This window comes from Myiozetetes cayanensis, unplaced genomic scaffold (assembly GCF_022539395.1).
Source record: "Myiozetetes cayanensis isolate MyiCay16 unplaced genomic scaffold, myiCay2020 scf4, whole genome shotgun sequence".
NCBI lineage: Eukaryota > Metazoa > Chordata > Aves > Passeriformes > Tyrannidae > Myiozetetes > Myiozetetes cayanensis.
The window spans coordinates 63215159-63234259 of NW_026087631.1; the positions used below are offsets into that span (position 1 = coordinate 63215159).

Sequence of the window (19101 nt, forward strand, 5' to 3'; positions counted from 1 at the left end):
ACACTGGGGCGGTTGGGCTGGGACAGAGGAGCCTGAGCCATGGAGGGTCATGACAGTGGAAACACACTAGCCTTGGGGGATGATGACAGGCGAGGTAGGGGAGTGCTGTAGTGGGGACAGGGGAACATGGGTGCTGGTCCATGACAAGACAGGAGACAGTGTGTATTTGCAGCAAAGCTTTATTGGGAGAAGCAGGTGGTGGGACAGAAGGATGGACTGCATCCCTGGCACTGCTACTGGACTGGGAATTCCAATGCTGTCACCCTCACTCCACCTGCTAATTGTCTTCGTCCCTGCGGGTGAAGACATCGGTGCCAACCCTGCAGGGACAGAGAGGGAGGAGATGTAAGGATGGGACATGGGAGTCGCCAAATGACCACCCAGCCCTGTATCCCCCTGAAACATTTGCACCTTGGCAGGACTCCTAGTGAAGCTGTGCACAAGCACCCAGCCCTCTGTCACCTCCACACTTGCAGCAGGTGCTCATCACCACTGGGTGGGAACACCAACCCCCATTCCCATTCTGGGGCCATTCAGGAGTCCTTGTTGGGCCTTAGGCTTTAGTAATGCCTCTCAGGTGGTGATGCTCCCCTTGAGCTTATCAGAAACACTGTCTGTACTACAAACTAATCTTGCTTACCAAGGAAACAATACTTTGATAGCCTTGGATGTTATTTGCTTGAATCATATCCTGATTGCTGGATTTGTGAAAAATTCCCATAATTACTGTCTTGGACTATGTTCAGGATGGAGACTGACTAATGACTAAAGTTAATCATCTTATGACTCTACAAGAGCATTCCTAAGTGAGGCCCCTCAAACTCTCCTGGAGCACTGTAGGTGGCTGTGCCAACATCTCCCTCTGAGCACACGTGTGAATGGTTGTAAACTCCCTATAGCAAGTGTAGCGTGACTGCTGCCAGCTCGGATCTGTAGTCAAGTCTCTGTTGTAATTGTGGCAAACCATACTAAAGCACTTTATGATAAATTAAACAGTGATTAAGCGCTGCCAAATCCTTTAGACAGAAGGCACTGAGCAAGTACTGGACTAGGATTGGAACCAGCCACACCTAGGATGTCTCAGCAGTTCAGAAAGCAAGGGGTGCCTCTCTGAACTCCAGGAGGATCCAGTGGGAGTGTCTCCCTTACCCTTTTCCATCTCCAGTCTCCACATAAATCATTCTAAACTGACTCTCACTCATTTATCCTTTGCATGTTTTTACCCATGCAGCAAGCAATAGAATGAACCTTGCCATCAAACTTTGTTAAGTCGCACTTTTGCAAACTGATATTAAACCTGCTTTTGCCAACACCTTTGGCAGTGACACTGTAAGCAACCCAAACCCCCTGGGGATGCACATGGGACCTGTGCAGGGCAGGGACAGGGAGCTCACCTGGTGGCTTTCCAGTCATCTTCAATGTCATCCACGCGCGACCGCAGAAGCCACATGGTCTTCAAAACCTCTTTTCCTTTCTTGTTCAAGAAGCATTGTCCCGCGAAAACGGTGATGGAGTCTGCAGGGACAGGACAGGAGGTGGAGTGGAGCATGGCCAGGGTGGCAGGTCATGCCTGTCCCAAGACACAGGACAGTAGACCCCCGCTGTCCCTGGCCCCTGGGAACACTGGGGATGGGGAAAGCAGGCAGGAAGGCTCAGGGGGCTGGGGGTCTTGCATGGAGATGGGCAGACAGCTGTGGGCTTCAGCCCCTGTTGCATCTCCTGCACACTGGGACTGGGAGGTGACAGCAGCCAAGGAGTCCTCCACCTTGACATCCCCTGACAACCCCTGCCCTTCCTGTGGTGTCCCCAGAGATCTCATACACTTCCTGTGGTGTCCCCAAAGATCTCATACACTTCCTGTGGTGTCCCCAGAGATCCCATACACTTCCTGAGGTGTCTCCAGAGATCTCATACACTTCCTGTGGTGCCCCCAGACCTCCCCAGTCCTCCACTGTGAGATGCTCCTGCCCTCCTTGAGACATCTTTGGTGCTCTTCTGACCTGCTGCTCTGGCCATGCTCCCTGCCCCATCCCGCACTGTCCCCACCGGCTCCATCACCGTCCAGAGGGGATGGGGCTCTCCCATCCAGCAGGTGTCCTTTGGCAGGAGGCCCAGCAGGGGTGGCCACTGCCCACCCACAGACCCCTCTGCTGCGAAAAGGGCCGGGCAGGCGCAGGGCAGCAGCACAGGCAGAGCCCGGGCAGCGCTCACGGCCACCACCCCCAAAGCCATGGGGACCCTCAGCTGCTGCTGCTGCTCACCCTGGCCCTGCTCAGCCCCCACCAGGCTGCGGCCAGGAAGGTGAGGGCAGCCCTGGGGCAGAGTCTGGCCATGCTGTGCTGTGCTGGATGAGGGTGGCACATCCTGGCTGTGCCATGCTGTGCACCACCATCCCTGTGGAGCACTGGGAGCAGGCACAGGGCTGCCTGCTGTTGCTGTTCCAGGCTGTGCTTTCTGGTGCCATGCTGTGCCACGCTGTCCTCTCCTGTCCTGTGCCGTGCTGTGCCCGCCCTGGGCCACAGCGTGCAGGGCCTGGGGGGGTCGCATGTTTTCACTGTGCCATGCCTTGCTGTCCTGTGCCACCCCAGCTCACAGTGTTTGTGGCCAAGGGGCTGCATGCTCTGGTAGTGCCCTGCTGTGCCCTACTGTGCCATGCCATGTTATGCCATCCTCCACCATGCCACGCCATGCCATCCCACAGTGCAGCATGTGTGACCAAGGGGGCTGCCAGCTCTGACGGTGTTGGCCCTGGGGGTACTGTTGGTCACCTGCCCCTGGTATAGGGCAGCACCTAACACCCCCAGCTCTTCCCTGCCCTGCCCAGGAAGGGAGAGCTGCTGTCCCACTGGTGCCACTGGTCCCAGCTACAAGGCAGAGGGGCTTTGCCATGGGACATGCATCCCACTGCTTGGTGGAGCTGAAGGTGGAACTGTGTCTTGGCACTGACTGAGCCACCCATGAGCCCCAGTGTGACTTGCAGGGCCTGCGGAGAACAAGCTGGGCTCCAACATGACCCTCTTGGCCCTTAACACAGCCAGGACCTTCTTGGGCTTCTACCACACTATAACACCTACCAACAAGCAGATCCTGCTGTCACCCCTGCAAGGCGCCCACCAGCACCTCGGTGCCACCTGCGTTTGCTCCTGCCCTGGGACGTGGTGGGGGCAGAGCTGTCTGTTTGGGGTGGGTGGCGAGACCGTCTGTCTGGGAGAGCATCACAGGCAGAATGGGAGCTTCAGGCAAAGCTTATTGAAGACACCCTCCCTTTGAGTCACAAGGTGCAGAAAGGACTCCCTTGCACACTAAACTCCTCCTCAGAGAGGAGTCTGGGTACAGATCAAGTCTTAGCCCCAGACTCTGTCAACAGTTTATGTCTAAAGGATTATAGAGGTGGAATTGAAACCTTGTACAGCTTAGTCCCACAGGATTAAGGATGGCAAACCAGATATATTTTTATAAAAATAAATTATTTATTATGATTAGATAAAAATATCTTCATTTAGCTACACAGTATAGAAGCTATACCTACTAGTATAGTATAATGCCACTATTTTAAAGCTATATTAAAGCCAGCAAAACCAATTGTGACGTAGAGTCTGATGCTACCCACCCATACCAGTGATTGTCGGCCAAATCTCTTTTGCTCAGACTCCAGGAGTAGCCTTGAGGGGCGTCCCCATTCCAGGGAGGAAACTCCACACACACACACTCCAAAAGGGGTATGTTCAAGGACCCTGCTGTTAAAAAGTGGGACTGGGTTTTTACAGCATAAAGTGACTGACTGGCAGCCAGATGTCTCCAGGCCAGCTGTGTCAGCTCAGCAGCTTTAGCTATGTTATCAGTAGTATCACTTGTGGGTTCCCTTATTTGGCGCTTTACCAGTTCTACCACATCTCCACCTCACCATCGGGGTGTTTAACTTCAGAATTGATGAGTCAGGCTCATTTCAGCATTATTCAACACCAAAAGCAGCGTGACTCCCCATTCTCCATTCACCACTGGCAGCATTGCAAATAGGGCGTTGTTCAAGTTGGTTTACACCCAGTCTGGCCTGAGTATTCAGCTACAGAAAGGTGGCAGGGCTGTCCCTCCCTCTGTCCAAGGCATAGAGCAGGGGTTGTGCCCATCTGTCTGTCTATCCAGGGAGATCTGTGTGTCTGGGGACACAAGAGGAAAGGCAAACCAGGCTCTTGCAGCCTTCAAATGCTGCACTGGCAGAGACAGAAGGCAAAGGAAGCATGGTGCCCAGCCCTGGGCAGAAAGGGAGAGTTTAGCCAAGGGCCCCAGCCCTGTGGCTCCACTGCTCCCCACGGAGGCCTCTTCAGGAGGAATGCTCTCTCCTCTGCTTCCTGCCAGGCAGCGTAAGGCCAGGAGACAATGAAGGAGCAGGTTTCACCTGCTGCCACATCTCAGTGGGCAGGCAGGGAGGCACATCTCGCTCCCTTTGGCAAAACTCTGCAAGAGCCAGCAGCGATTAGGGCTTGCTCCCTCTGTGCACCCCTGGCCCTCCAGCCCAGCCCCAGAAGAAAAAGGAGGGCAGCAAGGGCTCCCTCTTCTGGCTTGGCCCCTGGCAAAGAAGACAATAAAGAAGAATGGAGACAGCCAGACAAATTTATTAAGAACTTAAAGTGATTTATCCCCTTAAATGTGCTCCACTGCCTGCCCCCGGTGCCAGCAGGGAGGGGGGCCATGGTACCAGACCAGGACCTGCTGCTTGGGCTCAGATTGTCACCGTCCAGGGAGCCAGGTCTCCCCTGGGGATTGTATCTGCCACAGGCCCTCCGGGGGCAGAGCCAGTCAGCATGTGCAGTGTCACCCAGCCACAACTACTGACCCCACGTGCCTGCGTGCACCAGCCCAACATCCTCACACACACACACACACACACGCACTCACTTTTTTCTCCTACAGGCCAGGTCCCCACCTTACCCAGCCTTCTGACTGCAGAAGAGATCTCCTGTGCCACTGGGCAAGGTACCAAACCCAGTTTGGAAGGGCTGGGGAGCTTGCAGGCTTATCAGAGCCCTGAGCAATGGGGAAGGCGAGGCACAGACTCCAGCAGCAACTCCTTATCCCACACATCCCCCCCACACCTCTGGTCCCCCTCTTCGTGCTCAGCATCAGTGACTGAAAGCCCCTGAGGTCAAGGGCATGTAGTGGAGGTAGGGAAGGAAAACAGCAATGTGAGTACTAGCACAGAGGGGGAGGGAAGGGTCCCTGCCTGCCATCTGAGGACCACCCCAAGCCCCTGGGTGCAGCCGGTGCCCTGCCCAGTGCCACCAGGCTCAGGGGTGGACGGGGACGCGCGAGGGCTGTGCAGGTGCCTGCCCAGCCCGGCGCTCCAGGGCCAGCTGCATGCTCCAGATGCTGAGGGGCCGCATGTAGGCCAGTGAGCGGTACACCTTCTTCTCCCGATAGGCCTCCGGCGTCTGGAAAGCCATGCCCAGCCGCTCCCACACCGTCCGGTAGCAGCCCTCGGCCGTTCGGAAGCCCTCCTCCACCAGCCCCTGCGGCAGAGGGAAGACGACCATCAGCAGGTTCACGGGGCGCAAGGAGACAGCACACGTGCCAAGGGGTGGGGTGTCAGCGTCCCCACTCACCTCCTGGATCATGGTGGCAGCCAGGGCGTAGACCACGCCGATCCACACCTCGTTGGACTGGACGCTGGAGGTGTCGGGCACCCCGTCGGGTCTCATGCCATTCACCGCCCCCATGGTGCCCCCCGCGAAGCCCAGCACGTTCTTCTCAAAGATGGTCCTGAGTGCGCTGAGGACGTGACTCTTGGGGAAGACCTGAGTGGACACAGATGGGGAGGGAGCAGCTTTGGGCTCAGTGCTTAAGCAGACCCTTCCTTCAGGCTGGGTCTACAGAGAGCTGGATTAAGTTTTCTTTGAGGAAAAGGTCCACACTGCTCGCTGGCTAAACTGACACAAATTCTCATCTCACCTCACAACAATAACAGGAGGACGTGAAATCTCCTCTTTCCCTGAAAAGACCAAAACAAACCCCAAAACTGCTCAAAAGAGAGATGCTGAATTTTATTCTGCCTTCCTCCGGAGCAGGCTAACAGCTCATCCAACTAATGCATCTCCAAAAACAGCTTCTCACCCTCAGTGACCGGCCAAATACCCTACCATCTCTTGGGAGTTTGCTCTGGGGACCTGGCCAAACACACCACCCTCATTTCATTTATGGTAACCACTTGGAAGGGAGGAAAGATCCAGGCAGCAAATCAACACAGCCCAAGGACTTACCAGACCCTGCTTGCCAGTCTGGTGACACCAAAGCCTGGGGAAGCAGATGATGTGATGACACCAGGCAGGAGCTTGCCAGGGGAGGCTGGACAGTTCAACCAGACACCTTTGCAGACTCAAAGGAAAATCAGCAAACCCCTTTCATCTGTGCCAAAGCCAAGCATCCACACAGCCATTCTTCCTCAGTGTGGTTCTGCATATAAGCCCAGGTGCTGCTGTGGGCAGCAGCAAAGGGCTGCTCTAAGCAGCCATCTCTGGCAGGAGTTTTTGGGGCACAGTTTCCTCAGGACTGGGTCCCAGGCTTCTCCTACATTTCATTACCAACTTGTGCACACAGCAAGGGCACAGGAATGAGGTTACAAACAGGAGTGCTGCCAGCCAGGCAAGGGATCAAAATACATGGAAAAACACCTTGATGCTCATAGGAACAGAGGAGACAAGTTCACCAGTCCCACCTCCAGTGAGCTCAAAACTCACCAGAGGGCAGGGAAGAGTGTCACCTTCAGCAACCCAAGTCCAAGGCTAGGACAGGCAAGTGAATTCTGGAGTGCACCACCTTTACTTTACTGTTTCCTCCCCAAATGGGTATTACTGCAGTCTGGGCCAGATCCTGCCTGGAGCCCCAGGCACAGCCCCAATCCCACACCGGGATAAACACAGGAGGGCTGATCACAGGCTAATTTCTCATTAAATCCTACTGTGTTCAGCACAAACTGCCAGGTAAAGTCATCTGAAATCTCCCCTCTGATTTACCAACATGTGGAAGCTCAGGGAACAAGCTCAGTCACTCTGCACCTGCATTTAGTTAATCAGAATCAAAAGGGAAGACCGACCTTGCCTAAGTGCTTTGAAAGAGAGAATGTTGCATTTCTCAAAGTGGAAAATGACTTTGAATGGTCTGCATGGTAGAGTGTGTTTTTCTCTCGGGGCTGAACACAGCCATGATGCGAGTGTGAATGTGTAGGGTCAGGGCACTGGTTTAGGGTTAGGGTTAGGGATCCTGGGAATTCTGGTTAACTAAAGAAAAGCTCCAGGTGTTGTTTTCAAGAGAAGATGAACAAAAGGGGAATACCGAAAAGGATTGGTGGACAAATCCCGAAATCAAACTCTGTGTGTGTGCAGCTCCATTTTTCTTCCAGAGCCCATACAACAGATGATGAAGTGGTTCATCACCCTCCCACACACAAAGACACTCCTTCCTTCAGTCAGCACAGTTGTTTGCCTGTCCATCACCACCAGAAAGCCTTGGTCTGACAACTGCCCACGGGGCATAAATAATCCATACAACGGCTCTCCAGTGCTCAGCTCTGTTCCAGATATGGCACCACCAGCAGCTGCTCTTCCCATCCCACCAGCCCTGAGGAGTCTGCAACCAATTATTCTCTTGCAAATGAAGATCAACAGACTTTAGGGACCCAAATAAGTCCTAGTTCTCTCAGATACTAATTTGGGATTTTTTAAGGAGGAAATAGCATGTGCAAAGTTTCATACACTTCTTTCTCCTGTTTTTAAGCAAAGAGCACCTCCCAAATCCCAGTGAGACCTTCCTCTAAGTGTGCCATAGCTGACTATGGTTGCATACCCCTGCTGCAGAGCCTCTCCACGGGCAGATTTTGGTTTAAGGTGGATTGCACCATGTCCATCCAACAGCCTCAACCACTGCTGTGGGAGAACAAGCTGGTGGCCCCTGCTCCAGCCCCTAATGCATAATCTGTAATCTCCAACAGTCCTGCTGCTGTTCCCCTCCTGCCACTGGTTGCATCTCACCCCAGCCACACCAGGCTGCCCCTTCTCATACCTCAAACTCCCCTTGGTCCAGGCCACAAGCCCCAAGAAACCACTGCCCAGCACATTGGTCTGACATGATGCTGCTGGAGGTTTGACTTCCACTGCTGTCATAGTTGTAGTATTTTCCTGGAAAAGGTGGGAAACATTAAAATCAGTAGTTTAGGATGCTGGCTGTCCCTACATTCCTCATGGTGTGGCAGAAGCACAGCAGCTTTTTCCACAAGGCTCTTCTCCTTCCCTTCCCATATCACTGTTCCCTTCCCAGTACCTACTCCTTCCCCTCCACTTGGATGGGCAGCATGTCTCTTCCTTCCACCATTCCCTACAAAGGCTCCATATCCAAAGAGTAGCCATTGCCCTCCCAAGGGATGCATGGCCAGCTGAGTGTGCTTCTCCACTAGTGAGCACCCACCATTCCAGAGCATCCTCTCAAATGCCTCCTTGCCCTTGCTCAGGATGTCCGTGTATTTCTGCTGGACCTCAGCATCCCCGAGCACCTCTGCCATCTTGCACATCATGCAGACAGCAGCCAGCCACAGCCCGCCACAGTAGGCACTGCCAGAGCCAAGAGAGAGAAGTATCAGCAATGTGGGACACCCCACGGGCTGCACAGAGACCCCACAACAAATGGGGACCAAGGGCCCAGCTCTGAGCTCCCTCCCGCCCCTCCCCACATCCCCAACCCCTCCCCACCTCTCTTGCTCACCTGGCTCCGTGTACCACCCACGCATCGTACGTCTGGTCAGCGAAGCCTCCGTTTTCAATGAGCCCATCATTGTCCGTGTCAAACTTCAGCTCCGACTCCATCACGGCCTGTGGGAGAGGCAGGAGATGGTCGTGGCTCAGGAACATCCATCCTCTCGGGAAGTCGCCTGGCTCCCAAGGGAAGCATGAAAGGACTGACGCTCCACGGTCTGATCTCCTCCCAGTACCTTGCAGACAGGCCACATGTCCCGCAGGTACAGGGAGTCGTGTGTCAGGTAGTAGTCGCGGTACACCTGCAGCACAAACTTCAGGTTGAGGTCCTTCCAGTCGGCCGTGTCGTGCATCAGGTAGGCATTGACACGCTGCCATGGCTCGTCACCTGGGCAAGGACAGAATGGATGCAGCAGGGCAGCACACAACAGACATCCCCTCTCCCACCCAGGAGGCAAGGTCCCAAGGGTGCTCTGATCAAACAGCACTGAAAAATTAGGTTTTACCCTGTGCCGTTCCCAGTAAGAAGGGCCTTCCTACTACTGCTCTCCCACTTGTACAAGCTCCATGCAGCAAGGTTCTCATCACCACCCCAAACCATCCAGCTTTTCATTCCCAGTAAACAGAGAATCATTTAATTGGAAAAGACTTCTAAGATTGAGTCCCACCATAAGCCCAGCACTGCAAAGTCCACCACTGACCAGTGTCCTTAAGTGCCACATCTACACATCTTTAAAACAGCTCCAGGGATGATAAACTTCCCTGGGCAGCCGGTTCCAATGCTTGACAACAACAAACAGTGTTTTCCATGAACCATACCCAATTCCCATGGCTTGAGACCTAACTACCCTAAGGAAACTGTACGAGCAGCCTTGCACGCTCTTCTGCTTCCCAGCAGGCCCAGACAGACCCCTCACCTGGGTCCCCAATGTCATGTGGCACCACGTTCTTCAGCTTCACCTGGGCTGTCTGACCACACATCAGGTACTGACGGGGCTGGACATCCTCATTCACCACTGTGACAGCTGCACAGGACACAGAGCAAGATGTGTCAGAAGGGCAGCAGGAACTACAGCAGAAAGGTCCAAGCACAGGTATGGGCAGGGCCACCAGCACAGCAGGCTGCCCTTTGGGGCTCTGGCTGCAGATCACAGCCCTCTGCAAAGGGCTGAGGGCACACCAGGCTGCTCCCAGGCCCCCTCACTAGGGGACATGCAACTGTCACCATCCCCTTAAGAAAGGGCTGGGAAGGAATCCCAGTCAGCTCAGCCCTCCCACAGCCCACCAAACGTTCCTACACTGCTCAAGACACCTCTGAGCCCAGCCAAAGCACCAGGGTCTGCAAACACCCAAATGTGTCTCCTCTGCAAGGGGCACACACAGAGCTGGTAAGACCAGGGGCTCTCCCACGACAGACAGAGCCAGCTGTGCACTCTCAGCAAGGCGATAAGACATCCAGTGCTGGGCACAGAGAGGCTGAGGCAGCAGCACTGCGAGTCTGCAAGTGCTGGGCACAGCAGAAGAGCTGCAGAGGGATGCTGCCTCCATGGCACAGATCTCTATGGCAGGAGCTGTCCCAAATCCTCCATCTCTTCCCTGGGTGAAGAGCCCAGCAGGCCCCAAGGCAGGGTCTCCTGGGTCACTCACCAATGTCATACTGCAGGCTGATCTGCAGCTTGGGCCACAGCATGATGAGAGCGAAGGAGGCGTAGAAGTGAACGTCGTAGGTGTTGTACATCCGGTACTCCTGGCCTGGAAACACAGGGGATGTGGTGAGGGACAGGAGACCTGCCTCAGGGAGGGGAAAAGAAGGGCAGGTCCTCCCTCCCACACGGCCCACCAGGGTGAGCTCTTTCCCGACACAGGCAGGGACTCCTGTTAGAAGGGGGGTTTATTCTCCCCACAGAGCACCAGGAATCTGGGAAAGACCTCACATCGTATCCTACAGGGCTGCAAGGGGTTTTCCTGGGAACAGAGCTGCTCCCTACCCATTGTGATGTGAAAAGCATTCCCATGGCTGGTTAAAAACACCTGATAACAGGAGCAGGGAGAGCATCCAGTAACAGTTGAGACCATCCATCACATCCCTGCAAGTTACCTTCCAAATAAGCAAACCTTCCGTATTCCCGCAGGAAAGGGAAGAGGTGGGACAGGCCAGCCCCTGCAGGCCCCTGCAGGTCCTCAGCACAGCAATCTGGGGGCACCTCCATCCAGATGGTCCCCCCATCCGTCATGAAGTACAGCTCATTGAAGAGGGCTGACTTGTACCAGGAAGGCAGCTGCCTGTGGGAATGAGGGAAACTCAACCACAGTGGACAAGCTGGGGATGCTCCCACTCCATCCAGTCCCAGGAGGCCACTGGGAAGGGGCTCTCCTCCACCCTACCTGTTCTCCAGGATGGGATTCTGCCACGCTTCAATCTTCCTCTCCCACTCCTCATAGTGCGTCAGGGCGTGATGTGACAGGGCGGGAGCAGCATCACCTCCACTGCCAAAAAAACGGGTGTACCGCCTGCCAAGCAAATTTTTGGTGAGCACACCATGGGCTCCAGCTGGGAAACCCACCCAGACACGAGAGAGGGGCTGGACTACGGGGAACACCAGCGTAACTCAACTGCTCATGCAGGGTCATTGAGGAGTAGGGGCTGGGCAGGGGGTCCCCTCCCTGAGCTGGCAGGGCCCCAGCTGCAGGGAATGATGGCACAAGGCTCCCCACATGGAACACAGGCCCGGAGGCAGCAATCAGGGGACTCCAGGGACACAAGCCAAACCCACTGGAGACAACCCACCCACCTGAAGTGCAGCTTCTCCTTGGAGCCAAAGTGAACACATGGCATGTCCCAAGCCAGGGCCAATTCCAGGGTCCTGTGTCCCCGGGCAGGCACTCTGCAGCTGGCACACACTGCTGCTGCCGTCACCTCCCCCTTCTCCGTCAGGCTGCTTTTACCTGCCGGGAAAAATGATGGTATTCATAAGAGACCAAGGAAGTCCTATGCAGGAGTAAGTGAAGCTCACACACACCCCAGAGCAGATTGAGACTCTGTGGACATAGCACAGCCCAGGTGCAACCTGGAAGGTACAGCCCCAGGGTTTTAAGGGATGACTGCTGCCACAGGAAAAGATACCTTCCATGGGTGGAGTCCTCAGTCAAAGCAGAGGAACAAATCAGGCAGGAAAAGCCACCAGGCATGAGTGGAAGGCACACCAGTCCCATGACTTTGTATCTGTGCTGAACTCAGAGACACTGACTTTTTAGTGACAGTCATTGTTTGCAGCTTTTTCCATGGTGTTTGAGCCATTACGGTATTTAAGAAAAGCCCTGAGGCAGCTGCATAATTATATGCTGGTTGTGACATGTGTACAAGGTAAACTCATTAGAGAACAATTTTAACATAAGCACTGATCCTGACTATGATAATATCTGGCATGCATGAAGGAAAACCACATCCCAATAGCCTGAAGAGACCTGAATGCATCCAGGCAGGAAGCTTATTTTTCCGGAAATATTTACACAAACACTTGATTTACACAATTTAAAGTTCGAGAAATATTGTAAAGACCCACTGTCAGCATAATTAGTTTGTCAGCATCAACCTTGCTTAAAAGCTGACAGAGACATTAGGCAATGGTCACTTTTTATGGCAATAGGAGGTGAGCAGCAAGGGCTGCGACCGTGCCTGAAGCACCCTGCTTCCAGGCTCCTCCCAAGGGAGTGAGCAGACAGCTGAAGGATGATGCAGAGTTATCAAGGGAATACTGGAGACCTTCGGGGAACTGGTACAGTAACAAGCAGTCAGCAAGTGATGGCAGCACCAAATGCCAAGGGCTGCTGAACGCCTGCTGGAACCAGTCTGAAGGGACACAGCTCACTCCTCTGGCAACGGGGACTGAGGGAAGGCGGCTGGGCAGCACCCTGGCTACTCAACACAAACCTCAGCTCAGCAGGTAACCCCACACAGACTAATAAGATCCTGGCACATGTAGCTCACAGAGCCAACAACAGCCCCAAAGTGGTGTGAACACCACTCTTTAAAAGAGAACCACGGCAAGCACAAGCAATGGAGAGGCTGCAAACAGTCTAAAGTTGGGAACAAGGACAGCACTCCAGAGAGCTTTTAGCAATGACACCAAGGTGGCTGGAAGAAGGGAATTCTGCCTTGGCTCAGGTACACCCTGTGCCCCACAACCAGAGGGCACCCATTCCCCTGCTCCCCCTCCACCTGTCCCATGGAGGATGGAGGGACTCACCGGTGGGTGAATCCAGCCTGCCATCCTGCAGGAGGTCCTGCCACACCTCTCTGCCCAATCCCGTGGGATTGAATGCCGTGAGGTGGGTGACTCCCGTGCCAGCCTGGAGAAGGGAAGAGAATCATCAGGGGCTGGTACTTTGGAGGGGCAGATGCAGGCTCTCCACCCCCAGCAATAACACAGGGATGTCACACTGGCTCCCCACTTGCTGCCCTCCAACTCTAAACCTACTCACCCACTGCCCTACAAGCTTCCCCCACAGCTTCTCTCCTGCCCACAGGGAGGTCATCTCCCCACCCCTGAGGTCAGGCAAGCACTGAGTACAGCTGCTGGCCCCAATCCATTGGCACACCCATCAACTATCAGATGCCTGGAAGCAGCCCCACCCCCCAGCAGGAGCCACACCGCCAAGGTAGCTCTTTACCTTTTCCCGGGCAGAGATGGCAAGAGTGAAGGGGTTCACACTCGTGCAGTGGTGCAGCAGGACTCCAGCAACTCGCTCGCCATCCTTCTCAAAGGTGAAGGGCTCGTTCCAGTGCCCTCCGCTCCTGTCCTCCTTCGTTCCCATGCCGTTCTGCATGCTGAACATGATGGACACTTCCACGTCCTCATCCCTCCCGTTCTCCACCTCCCAAATGAACACTCCCACTGGCAGGCTGGAGTCCTAGCAGAGACAGAGAACACTGTGTACACGGCTGGTGCTCCACTGCTGGCTGCCGGAGCATCCTTTCTCTCACTGCGGGGGAGACCATGCAGGACACAGCAGGATCAAGAGCACCAGGAACAACTCGGTCTTGGAGTCTGTTGCCAAGCTGAGGAGGAGCAGCAGGAGCAGAGTCAGGCAATACAAAATTCAGAAAAGGAGCCCTGGGCTAGCAAACACCACAGCCAGCAAGAGAGAAACGGAAAGCAGCGTTTAAGGCTCAGCCGGGTGTCTCATCCCTCAGCTGCCTGGCAGGTTGACACAGGCTCACGTGCTTCGCTGGGGTAAGAGGAAGGTCAGACGTGTCAGCTGCACCGCCTGCCACCCTCGCCTGGGGCTGGGAGCCAGCACGAGCAGTGCGAGGGAGTGCTGAGACATCCCTTGCTGCCATGCCGAGCTCCCGCATTGATGAGGGGGTTCCCCCTGCTTGGGACAATTGCTGAGCAGAGACACGGGGAAATGTTGGGAAAGCCCAGCTAACAAGCAGCTCTTCCCTTTGGGATGTCATCACCTCCTTACCTTATAGTCATGGGGGATGACGGGAGAGACCTGTCGGCAAGTGAGTACCACGTTCTGCCCCGGGAGCTCGTAGACCATCCAGGCCCGGGGGTACAGGGCGTGGTAAAAGGCATAGTGGCCACAATAGCCCCAGTTCCAGCCCTGCAGAGTGCTGGGTCTCTCCACGGACAAGACCTGCTGGTAAACGGTCTGCCCCTTGCAACGCAGGCACACGGTGAACTGGGGAGGAGAGGAACATTTGTAGGGAATGAGATGAGCCCAACGGCAGATGTCCCAACAGCCCAGGCTGCTGCAGTGGCACTGACTCCCCCCACATACCCTGCTGCACCTACCTGGTTGGCGATGACTGTTTCATAGTTATATATGCCAGGGTTCAGCTGCCAGCGGCAGAACTCGCCCCGCCAGCCACGGGTGATGGTGCCTCCCCCGATCCCGCCCAGCGGACACCCTGGCAAAGACACCAGAAATTAGCACCCCCATTCCTCCCCGTGGTGGGATCTGGCTCAAGGACCCTCCCCAAGCAGCTCTGCGGAGGGGGGTGAGGGGGAGCCGCTCAGCACTGCCCACATCACACAGGTTCCTTAACTAACTCATTCCCTCGAGCACCTTGATGGCCCCACGTGAATCTCTGCCCACCCAGCACACTGGGTATTGTACCAGCCCAAACTATGCCCAGACTGGAGGCTGACCATAGATCTGCTGCAGAGGGACAGCACACAAGAGGTCAATGAAGGCAGATTTCTTCTCTATGCGGGTCTTCTTGAACCACCACCTGAAGTATCTGCAAGGGAAAGAGAGGTATGAAGGAAGAAAGCAGGCACCACCATCCCTTCAGTGTCACTGGGTGGGATGTGACCAGCACAGCTGAGCTTTCCCTCTTTGTAGAGATGTACAACAGGAACCTGTGTGCCAGGGCACAAGGGGTGACAGCCTCTGCCACCCATCTGGAGCACACATCAGTCAGCAGGCATGAGCAGGCAGAGCTCGTGCTGCTCAGGGCTGACTGCAGGGGCACAGTGTCAAAACAGAGCACTCTGATACCCAAGTGCAGGGCTCCTTGCTCATGCAGGACCAGAAACTTTGCCAGACATCCATGGAGAAGTGGGAATGCACATAAGGACCACCACCACCTCCACGTCTAGTACAGAATGTTCTCCTAAGGAAGGTCTGGGAGTGGAGGCACATGCCCAGAGAAGCCATACACTGCCCCAGGGACACAAGCCTTGCTCTTCCACCTCCACATCCCCATTGCCACACGCAGTCCTGCCACATCCGAGTGCAACACCCTCAGGGGCAGATGGCATGGGGCAGCCTGGACCTGGAGGGGGTGATGGTTGCTGTCTGCAGCTGGCAGGATCTCCTGCCAGGTGAGCGGGGACTCACCTCCGCCCGCACACCTGCCGCATAGCCCCGCACTGCCCATCAGATAATTTCTCACCCAAAGGTCTGGGAATCGAGACACTCAAACAGGGGCACACCTGCAGCTGGGTGTGCCAGCACCACTCCAGGCAAGAGCAGCAGGGCTGGGCTCCGAGTCGGCGCTCGTAAAGGACTGGCTTTACTAATAAACCGCCCCGAGTTAAACCTTCCATATGGAGACAATTAGCATACGGAAACCAGCTACCAGACCAGAAGCTGCTCAGCTTTGCCTAGCAAAGTCAGGCAAGACCCAACCAGTAGCTCCATGCCCTCAGGTGCCAGGTGGGCAGTGGTGGCAATCTCCCTGAGCTATCTGCAGACACCCATGCCATTCATACTGCCAAGGAGAAAACCACCTGAGCCAGAGAACACAGCCTGTCCTGCTCCAATGGCTTGTGGGATGCAGAGCCCAGGCGATTTTGTGGACTGCAGTCTCCCAGGACCTGACTGCAGCGTGTTCTACATTCCTGCAGACTCACCCTCACCTTTGATTGTCTATGGACACTTTGCTCACACAGGTCCAGGGCATCAGGAGAACCAGCCTGTCCTGCACAGCCGCCCTGAACCAGGGCCTGCCGATATCTTCCAGCTACATCTGCTGCAACTGCTCTTCTCCAGCTGAGACAGACGCGGCCTTACTCTGCCAGGCGAGGTTTTGGCAGTGCTCTCTCTGTCTCTCAAGGAAATGATTATTATTCTTTTTCAACCCAGCGTCAGGGGACCAACCCAGCTGCTTCCCCAGCAGATTTCTGGAGACAGGAAATAAGGTGCCCAGGCAGAGTGGCTGCAGCACAGCCTAGCGGGGCATTACGACTCCTTGGAAAGGAGGTGGCAGACGGGTTTCAAAAAGCAGCTTTTCCAGGAGCACACAGCAGGAAAGGTTTGGGATTTACAGCCACTGTCAAGAGTCATTTTGCCACCTCAATAGCAAACTCTTCTCCTGACAGCTTCTCCCAGAATCACACAAGACAAGAGGAGAAGGTGATCAATGCCCAATTGCAGGCTATTGACAGCTCTGCCAGGGCTGCAGAATAATCGGGAGGAAGTCTTTGTGCTTTGCAGCCCCAAAAGCCCTGTCAGGGCTGGAGGGCATTTCTTTCCCTTCAAATTGGTAGTGGAATTAAAACCTGTCTGAACGTTACTCAGCTGATCTAGATTTATGTCATGACCCCCTCTCAGGACACACCAGCCACCTCTGCGGAAACCTGCCTGCACCTCTTCTCCTGCCTCGCCAGCCCCAGCCTGCACAACCCTTTCTTTCCATACATGTACATCCCCCTCAGAGACACACCAATGAGCCCTGATTAACAAAAAGTCCTGCCCCAGGGCTGTCAAAGCCCCCAGCCAGGCCACCTGCATCAGGGGCTGGGGCTGCAGAAGAGGACACCCATCATCAGGTTTAATTTGACATGACATGCGTCAGCCCAGGATGTGGTGGCTCCTCTAAGAGATACTGGACTTCCTGAGCCAAAGATGTGCCGCAACCCCAAGGCACTCCCAGCCACCTAGGCAGCTACGAGCACGTGCACGAGGTGACTTTGCACTTGATGCACCAAGGCATGGCAGGTTTTGAGAGAATTCCTGGTACCAGTGCCACTCATCATGGATCATTCAGGAGAGCACACACCAACTCACAGGACTACACAGGTTCAGATCCACACACCATTCCACAGGACTGAGCCCCAGGCTCCTCTGGCAGCACCAGCACCCAGGTTTCTATGAGCTGGCTGCTTCTTCCAGGCAGAGAGTGAAGTGCCCACCAGTGCCTGGAGCATGCAGCCTCCCACATATCTCCATATCCCTGAAGTCTCTGCCCTTTGCCAGACAACACCGCTGCCCTCGGGTTTTAATTCAAACCCACACAGGTATTTTTTGTCACCCTGGCACTGACCTCTCCTCCACTCTCGAGGCTGCAATCTCCTTGCAAGGAAACTTTGCCCTTGCAAAAGTACTTTAGGATGACAACCAAACTACCTCCTAAATTTGTATAGGGGAAGAGGCAGTATTTTGAGTTTCAGCTCCTCGTTTTTAAACCCTTTCCTAGGACCGATAGAAGCCACTTCCACTCTCAGACCCCATGCAGGAACATGCCAGGAGTGGCCTCCCCAGGATCACTTCTCCTTCCTGCTCACCCCACCAGAACTTCACGCTTTCCCACACGCTCAGCTCATCCCAACCTGCCGTGGCAGTTTTCCCAGTAGCCTTTATTTATCTCCAGTGCCTGACCCACGCTCTCCGTTCCCTGATGCCCAGGCTCGCCCCGTGGTGTCTCGGGTCAGACAGGCGTGCTGTGCACCCCGAAGCAATCCAGTATCTGCCCTCTCATTAGGCTTTGCAGGAACCAGCTTGGCAAGCAGCAGCCTCCAAGGACATCGGCAGAAAATGGAGGCAGGAGATATAAATCCAGCACAAGGAAATAAACCGACGATGCCGTCACTTGTGTGCCGGCGTTCAGCTTGATGGGAGCACAAAGTCCCGGACACCGGCTTCAAAGGTTAAAACAACACCCTCGCCTTCCACGGGGGTTCTCCCTCGTTACTTCCAGCTCTCCCCGACGAAAAGCCGGGAGAAGTGCCCCGTTCCCGAACCTGCCACAGCTCACAGCATTCCAAACCCCTCCCAGTCAGCCCCGGTTTGACCTCCAGCCGCCGAGCACCGGCGACGATGCCGGGGAAGATGCGGCAGCGATGCCCGGGGGTGGGGGATCCCCATCCCCAAGCGATGCCCCCAGTCCTCCCTGCTCCCCGAGTTTTGGGAACATGGGATGCTGCCCCTCCAGCACCAGCGTTCCCAGTGCCAGCGGCTCCAGGCGGGAACAGGGCGGCTCCCGCCAGCCTGGGGCCTTCCGTGATCCGCCGGACTCTGCCTTCGAGCACCGGGACACCGCCGGTGCCTCCCCGGGGTGAGCCGGCCGTGGCACCGACGGGCTCCAGCACGGCGCGATGCCGTGTCCCCCCCGGGACCACCCCCCTTCCCTCCCTCCACGACGTGCTCCCGGTGCCCTCCATCCCCCGCCGTACCGCAAGCCGAGGCCGATGTGCCGCAGGACGTCTCGGAGCGACACGTCCCCGGCGCCGTAGGGCTGCCGCGGCTCCTCGAAGCGGTGCGCCAGGCAGACGCGCCAGCCGGCCGCCGCCACGCCGCGGCCCCGCGCCGCCCCCTCGTACTGCCGCATGAGCGGCCCCTCCGCCGCCTCCGCCGCCTCCGCCGCCATCGCCGCCCCCCACCCCGCGCGCGCCCTCTTCTTCACCGCCCTGCCCCGCCCCGCCCCGCCCGCGCCCCCGGGGCACGGCGGAAACACCGGCCCGCCCCGCCGCCGGCCCCCGGGGGCGCCCGGCCGAGCGCACCCGAGCGCTGCCCGAGCGTCCCCGAGCAGGGTCCGAGCGCTGCCCGAGCGTCCCCGAGCAGGGTCCGAGTGCTGCCCGAGCGTCCCCGAGCAGAGTCCGAGCGCTGCCCGAGCGTCCCCGAGCAGGGT

At 56.0% G+C, this 19101-nt stretch overlaps 1 protein-coding gene across 1 annotated transcript; it reads right to left on the reverse strand.

Annotated features, from left to right (window-relative positions):
• Positions 1-4597: 4597 nt before the first annotated feature.
• Positions 4598-18814, reverse strand: LOC126647210 (non-lysosomal glucosylceramidase-like). Its single transcript, XM_050329202.1, has 17 exons — positions 18647-18814; positions 14897-14988; positions 14540-14655; positions 14208-14426; positions 13410-13649; positions 12986-13088; positions 11531-11684; positions 11124-11249; positions 10837-11021; positions 10386-10490; positions 9656-9763; positions 8975-9126; positions 8749-8855; positions 8455-8597; positions 8053-8168; positions 5601-5792; positions 4598-5507 (listed from the first exon to the last, which is right to left on the reverse strand). The coding sequence occupies exons 1-17, from the start codon at positions 18799-18801 to the stop codon at positions 5286-5288; spliced, it is 2535 nt and encodes an 844-aa protein (XP_050185159.1). The 5' UTR covers positions 18802-18814; the 3' UTR covers positions 4598-5285.
• Positions 18815-19101: the final 287 nt, after the last annotated feature.